Consider the following 7,300-nt stretch of genomic DNA (forward strand, 5'->3'; position numbering starts at 1 on the left):
CAAGTGACGCGCTGCATGTGCGCCACTTGTCGTGACCTGGGAAGATAGAGTGTTCTTTGCAACGAGTACTCCCTAATTAGTGATTTCGACGAAACATGCAAGCAGCTCACAACCCGAATCGTACGTACACATTGCATTTCAAATTTCCCCCAAATTACCTGGATGCATACATGACAGATTGACAGTACATCATCCTCATCGTTCACAGATAGTACATGGAATGGAAGCAAACACTAACGAAGACAGACGCACACTCGATCGGTAGAGAAAAACAAGCAGCAAACGCGGCGGCGAGCTGAGGAAAACAGAGACGCGTGCAAAGACCAGCAGAATCCAGGACCCGAACAGCAGCACACACTGGAGGCCCCTCTGTCCTCTGATATATCTACAGTTCAGTGCCTCCGACCATCACCGAGACGGCGGCCGGCCGTCGATCTAGCGACTGCCGAAGGAGGCCGACGAGCCGAACTTGGTGGCGCTGGCCCTCAGTACGTACTGGTGGTACAAGGCGGCGATGGCGGCGCCGATGAATGGCCCCACCCAGAAGATCCACTGCAACCACAATGGCCACAAATGTAAGCATAACATGTCTCAGAGGAATTTGAATTAGTATTAATTCCCACCTAATTGCACTCTCAACAAAAACTGTGGGCATGTGTATGTAGAACTAGATAGTGACTAACTTACTCAGGTACATTAGTGGTAGCAAAGTTTCTGGCGTGGTTGGATGGTAGGTGGGAGTGGGAGCAGGACGAGATTAGGCAGCGTGTACTGCTGCAAAATTAGTTTTGTTTGCATATGTCATGTCACACATAAGCTACAAGAGTGTGCAAAAATAAAAACTTCAAGGCTAATCAGTGGGGAGTGACATCGCTTGAGTTTATTAAGTGATCCTTATCCCGGGTCCTTGCCCAAAATAATCGACCTGCTCAGCGGTTTGATTGCTACTTTTGAACTTATGGACGAGGTCCCCGCAAAAAAAGAAAAAGAAGAAGAACTTATGGACGAGGAATACCACACAAGTGATCTAGAACCAGTCATTTGGGATGACATAGTGCAGCATGGGTTTAATAAAGTTATCCTGGCTATCTTGCGCCGTTCGATAAGATATACAGTATATTCTATCTGTTCTTGTGGATGAGGAACACCACACAAGTTCTCTTTGTTTTCTTTTATTTTTACTTAATAGTCTTCGAGGTGATTGTGACCACTGCTTACTGAAATAGTAACTGTGAGAACAATATTAATAATTAGCAGAGAGATGCATGCATGGGGGCAAATGGCGGTACATACGTGGTCATCCCAGGCCTTCTCGTTGTTGTAGATCACAGCAGCTCCCAAGCTCCTTGCCGGGTTGATGCCGGTGCCGGTGATGGGGATAGTGGCCAGGTGCACCATGAACACCGCGAAGCCGATTGGCAGAGGAGCCAGCACCTGAACAATTCATCACAACTTCCATCTATTTAGCCACTTCTCAATGATTTAACTCTAGCTTAATTCAACACCATCTACAAATTATGTATGCAAGAAAAAGGAGAGCTGGCTAGGAAGAAGACGTGAATGTTTTCATATATGTTGATATGCCGCCTTGAAAAGGACGGTTCACCAAATCTAAACAATCATATCAACGAAAATTCATGTTGGACTTTCGCACCATGTCCCTATCTAGAATCGGAAGTGCTTGTCTAATGCTAATCACGAGCGGTTTGCCACCTCCCAGTTGCTGCATATAATGAATCAGATTAACTAGCTCTAGCTAGGGACTGAACTAGTGAGTGGTACTAGTGGGTACTGATGAACTACTTCAGTACCGGTAGAGAATATCCGGAGAGCTCCTTTTATCATGCCTAGCTATTTCCATGCAGCATCGATCACTAGTTCGTGGACCAAAGAATATGAAATCAGTTGGACGCATGCTGAGGAGTAGGAGGGTGATAACTTACCGGGACGTGGGAGTCACGGGCGCTGCGCTTGGGGTCGGTGGCGGAGAAGACGGTGTAGACGAGCACGAAGGTGCCGATGATCTCCGCGGCGAGGCCGGTGCCCTTGGAGAAGCCGGAGCTGAGCTCGTTGGCGCCGCCGCCGTAGCGCACGTAGAAGGCGCTCTGGAACCCCTTGACGAGCCCCACGCCGCAGATGGCGCCCAGGCACTGCGCGATGATGTAGAGCAGCGCGCGCACCAGGGACACCTTGCGCGCCAGGAACAGCCCGAAGGTCACCGCCGGGTTGATGTGTCCGCCCGAGACACCGGCGGTGCAGTAGACGAGCACGAAGATCATGCCGCCGAACGCCCAGGCGATGCCCAGGATGCCGACGCCGCTGCAGGCCGCGTCGGCGGCGTTGGGGCCGGCGGGGTCCGCCTGGTGCTTGTACCCGATGACGGTGGCCACGGTGATGTAGAGGAAGAGCAGCGTGGCCACGAACTCGGCGATGACCGCGCGGTAGAGTGACCACTTGGTCAGCTCCTCGGCGTCGAAGAGCGGCGCCGGCGGCGGGTCGGAGTAGTCCTTGGCCGCGTACCCCCCGCCGGGTGGAGCCGCCTCGATGTCCTTGGCCATCGCCGCCTCCTCAGCCGATCGACAAGCTAGGGTGGGTGTGTGTGGTGGTGCCCGAGGTGCGAGTGCGCTGAAGCTCTGTGTGGTGGTGTGAGACGACGAGGGCACGGGCTGGTATTTATGGCGGCGAGGCGCCGGGCGGCTACTGGCTCTCGGCGAAAGGCCGGCGCAGGGCGCTCCCTTTGCGATTAACTAGTTTTGTTTAGTGGCTGGGTTTATTAGTGGAAGATAAGGGCGTCTCCCGTTGGTGTCTTGTTTCTAGGTTATAAACTTTGCCGCCCACCGCCCTCATCATTGCATCACTCCAGAGCAGATGGCTCACTGCTGGCTGCGCCTAATACGGTGGAGCTTACTTTGTAGTTTTAATTAGTGGCCCAGTTTCGTCTGGCGACGGGTGAATGCACGTACAGAATCCACGTACAGAATCCACGTAATGGAGGACGGGGCGTTGATGCGTTAACTGGGCAGCTGAGGTTGCTATGAGCCCACCCGAGCTCGAGTCCTGGCTCAGGATTAGTTCTTGGGTTGGTCTTATTTTTTTTTTATGATTTAAGGTGATGGCAGATACGTCGTCAGCTTTGCCTGCTGAGTGAGCTGTGTAGCAATCGAAATGTAGGCACCAAGTCAGCAGTCATGGTTTGCTACGAGCACTTGGCGCCAAATTTTGCATTGTTGACATTTGTCCGGGCTCTCCACTAACGAACACCTGCTTAATCAACAGTTTGGTTGCTAATCATGCGCAGGCACGTCGCAAAGAACCACCCTCTAATCAAAGTTTCTATCCGAAACCTTGATTAATCCTAGCAAAATGTTGCATGATGCGCCAGCATCGGCTGTGTGTAACAAGCTGTACGCGGCTGGTCCAGACTCCAGAAGATGCGCGAGGGTTCGACCGGATCGCGACCCGATATCCCTCCCGGATTTGCATGCCGGGAGACTCGAACCGTCCGCATGATGGGCGCGCGGCACTCTTTTCCAGCGTGCCCGTTGTTCCGTGCACGAGTATGGCTTCCGGCTCAGCTCGCTTTCCATCCATCCATGACGGCGGGCGGGCCGCAACAGCACGGAACCGAAAGCGAGGACGCCTCATCAATGACCCATCGCCTCCCCCGTCTTCTCCAGGTTTCCATTCACGGGACGGGACGCCCATGAGGGACTCGTGGTGGTGGTGGTTAGCGAGTGCGCGCACCCTGGCCATGGGTTACCCTGGCAGTGGCACCATGCGCGAAAGAACAAGAAGGACCGACCAATCCACCGGTGACACTGACGCGTATATGATTTTTGAAGGGGAATGGATGGGATGAGCTGGGCGGCTCTTGAGTCCTATTCGGGCCGAATTATTTGGTGTGTTCCGAGTTTTCAACAACTCAGGTTGATTTGGTACAAAACAAAGCGGGAATTCGCTTCCATGGACAAACAAATAAACAGATCGAATGGGCGGTCCATTATTCGACCAACCCGCAGCAATCAGGCATGCAGCATTGTTTTTAATAGGAAATGGCAATGTTTTATTTTCTCATGATGAAGCATCGATGAGATACAAAACACAACGAACACATATATGTCCTTGTTTAAAAAAAAAACACATATATGTCCTCTGCACCGCTAGGATGTACGTAAACAACATCCATGTATATGCATGAAATGATCACGCCGTTAATGAACAAAGCCATACAAAATCAAAATTATGCCTAAGCAAAGAAGAAAGTAAAAGAAAAATAAAAGATAGCAACATTTATCCTTGTGAAGAAGTTGATGATGCAAGCACACATGATCCTGATGTTGCCCATGCCAATTGAAAATCGTGCACACACTAGACAAGCAGCTAGTCACCAAGAGTCGTCCGCAGAATGAAGAATATCGATTGACACATGTATGATGCAAATTGCAGGGGGTGAAATATGATGACACCGCCGAAATCACACATTGGAGACACTATGACGATCTCATGCCCCCGATGCAAGTGTATGTCGGTGGTAAATCTGACCATGGCCCTAGACAATACATCACGAGCTATTGCTACCACGCCATGACCGCGATAAGCTGCTACCAGCACCATCAAACAAACACGGCCCGATAATTCACACGGTCGGCCAACAACATCGTCAATGTCGCCACGCACCATCTCCATGATGTGAGGCCGTAATGAAGGATTGCCTCTACTCTCCGCCACATACCGTCTCCAGGCCTCAACTAACCAAATCATGACACCAGAGGCATGGAAGTGTGGCAACTGCAACACAAACCTCCCAAACATTGCCCCCCAAGAGGGTACACGAAACAGGAGATGTCATCGTCTAGTCTTAGGCAACTGGACCTAGGGTTTCCCCTGGAGCCATCGGAGCCAGAAAGAGAGAATTGCATCTGTGACACCTTTGAAGGTGACGATGCTCATATGCACAGTCATCATCGGCTTTCATTGGTAGTCTCACCACCCAAACCTCAATCCGGTTGACCCGCTACAATCACCGTCGATGCCAACTCATCGTTGGAGAGAAGGCTCGCACTGTTGGCTTCACCACCAATAGAAATGGCCATCCCATAGTCCCTCACATGGAGAGCAGCCGTTAGATGGCCGCCCTCAAATTCGGGAACCACGTAGACCCCTACGGTCGAGCGCACTCAGGTCATCGGACACAACTGGCCACCATTGTCATCAATACCATCTTTGGGAAGCACCAATACTTCCCACACTCGCAACATCAACGGCCTCCTCGACATGAAGCCGCTATGGCTCGGGGCCACCTCCACATGTTGCAGCCAGATCTGGACAAGGGCCCACAACTGACAACCTGTGCTGGCCACACTGTCCGCCGTCGTAGGTAGAGGACGAAGGACCACTGCACTAGCTCCCATGCCGGAAAAATCTGGGCTAAGGCCCCCGGAACCACCGCCACTAGCCACATTGGCCGCCACAGTAGCACTAACTATTTTCAAAAGGACGAAGCCAGACCCCGCCTTAGTTGCCGTGTCAGCCACCACCGGACGCCACAATAAGGGAACGTGCCACAACACAGGCTTTGCCTGTTGGAAATATGCCCTAGAGGCAATAATAAAATGGTTATTATTATATTTCCTTGTTCATGATAATTGTCTATTGTTCATGCTATAATTGTGTTATCCGGAAATCGTAATACATGTGTGAACACATAGACCATAACATGTCCCTAGTGAGTCTCTAGTTGACTAGCTCGTTGATCAATAGATGGTTACGGTTTCCTGACCATGGACATTGGATGTCATTGATAACGGGATCACATCATTAGGAGAATGATGTGATGGACAAGACCTAATCCTAAGCATAGCACTAGATCGTGTAGTTCGTTTGCTAAAACTTTTTCTAATGTCAAGTATCATTTCCTTAGACCATGAGATCGTGCAACTCCCGGATACCGTAGGAATGCTTTGGGTGTACCAAACGTCACAATGTAATTGGGTGGCTATAAAGGTGCACTACAGGTATCTCCGAAAGTGTCTGTTGGGTTGGCTCGGATCGAGACTGGGATTTGTCACTCCGTATGACGGAGAGGTATCTCTGGGCCCACTCGGTAATGCATCATCATAATGAGCTCAATGTGACTAAGTAGTTAGTCACGGGATCATGCATTACGAAACGAGTAAAGTGACTTGCCGGTAACGAGATTGAACGAGGTATTGGGATACCGACGATCGAATCTCGGGCAAGTAACGTATCGATTGACAAAGGGAATTGTATACGGGATTGCTTGAATCCTCGACATCATGGTTCATCCGATGAGATCATCGTGGAACATGTGGGAGCCAACATGGGTATCCAGATCCCGCTGTTGGTTATTGGCTAGAGAGGTGTCTCGGTCATGTCTGCATGATTCCCGAACGCTAGGGTTATAAGGAAGGTTTGTATGTGATTACCGAATGTTGTTCGAAGTCCCGGATGAGATCCCGGACGTCACGAGGAGTTCCGGAATGGTCCGGAGGTGAAGATTTATATATGGGAAGTCATCATACGGTCACCGAAAATATTCGGGGGTATACCGGTATTGTACCGGGACCACCGGAGGGGTTCCGGGGGTCCACCGGGAGGGTCCACCTGCCCCGGAGGGCCTTATGGGCTGTAGGTGGAAGGGAACCAGCCCTAAGTGGGCTGGGCGCCAACCCCCCTAGGGCCCATGCGCCTAGGTTTTGGGGGGAACCCTAAAGGGGGGCGCCCCCCTTGCTTGGGGGGCAAGCTCCCTCCCCCTTGGCCGCCGCCCCCCTCTAGATCTCATCTAGAGGGGCCGGCCCCCTTCCCCCTTCTCCCTGTAAATAGAGGGGTGAGGGGAGGGCTGCAACACCACATCCAAGGCGCAGCCCCTCCCCTCCCCAACACCTCTCCTCCTCCGCGTGTGCTTGGCGAAGCCCTGCCGGAGAACTGTCACTCCACCACCACCACACCGTCGTGCTGCTGTTGGAGCCTTCTTCCTCAACCTCTCCCTCCTCCTTGCTGGATCAAGGCGCGGGAGACGTCACCGGGCTGCACGTGTGTTGAACGCGGAGGCACCGTTGTTCGGTGCTTGGATCGGATTCTGCCGCGATCTGAATCGCTACGTGTATGACTCCCTCATCCGCGTTCTTGCAACGCTTCCGTCTCGCGATCTTCAACGGTATGAAGATGCACTCTCCTCTCTCTCGTTGCTAGTTACTCCATAGATTGATCTTGGTGATGCGTAGAATTTTTTTAATTTCTGCTACGATCCCCGATAGTGGCATCATGAGCTAGGTCTATG

General features: G+C 51.6%; 1 protein-coding gene across 2 annotated transcripts; it reads right to left on the reverse strand.

Annotated features, from left to right (window-relative positions):
• Positions 1 to 109: 109 nt before the first annotated feature.
• On the reverse strand, positions 110 to 2,786 carry LOC109759767 (aquaporin PIP2-5). Of its 2 annotated transcripts, XM_045233190.2 has the most exons (4): positions 1,944 to 2,752; positions 1,294 to 1,434; positions 688 to 774; positions 110 to 552 (listed from the first exon to the last, which is right to left on the reverse strand). In XM_045233190.2, exons 1-3 carry the CDS (start codon positions 2,556 to 2,558, stop codon positions 697 to 699), a joined length of 834 nt encoding a protein of 277 aa, XP_045089125.1. In that variant the 5' UTR covers positions 2,559 to 2,752; the 3' UTR covers positions 110 to 552; positions 688 to 696. The 2 variants fall into 2 exon arrangements, with proteins under 2 accessions (XP_045089125.1, XP_020174194.1); XM_020318605.4 differs by lacking the exon at positions 688 to 774 and having other exon boundaries at positions 1,944 to 2,786.
• Positions 2,787 to 7,300: the final 4,514 nt, after the last annotated feature.

The sequence above is a fragment of the Aegilops tauschii genome, chromosome 2, assembly GCF_002575655.3.
Source record: "Aegilops tauschii subsp. strangulata cultivar AL8/78 chromosome 2, Aet v6.0, whole genome shotgun sequence".
NCBI classification, from domain to species: Eukaryota; Viridiplantae; Streptophyta; class Magnoliopsida; order Poales; family Poaceae; genus Aegilops; species Aegilops tauschii.

Bases quoted from the DNA above. Each gene is read 5' to 3' on its own strand.
- LOC109759767 (XM_020318605.4), bottom strand. From the start codon at position 2,558: ATGGCCAAGGACATCGAGGCGGCTCCACCCGGCGGGGGGTACGCGGCC. The intron at 1,435-1,943 runs GTAAGTTATCAC...TGAATTGTTCAG, and splicing joins CCCGTGACTCCCACGTCCCG to GTGCTGGCTCCTCTGCCAAT. The intron at 553-1,293 runs GTATGTACCGCC...TTGTGGTTGCAG, and splicing joins AGAAGGCCTGGGATGACCAC to TGGATCTTCTGGGTGGGGCC.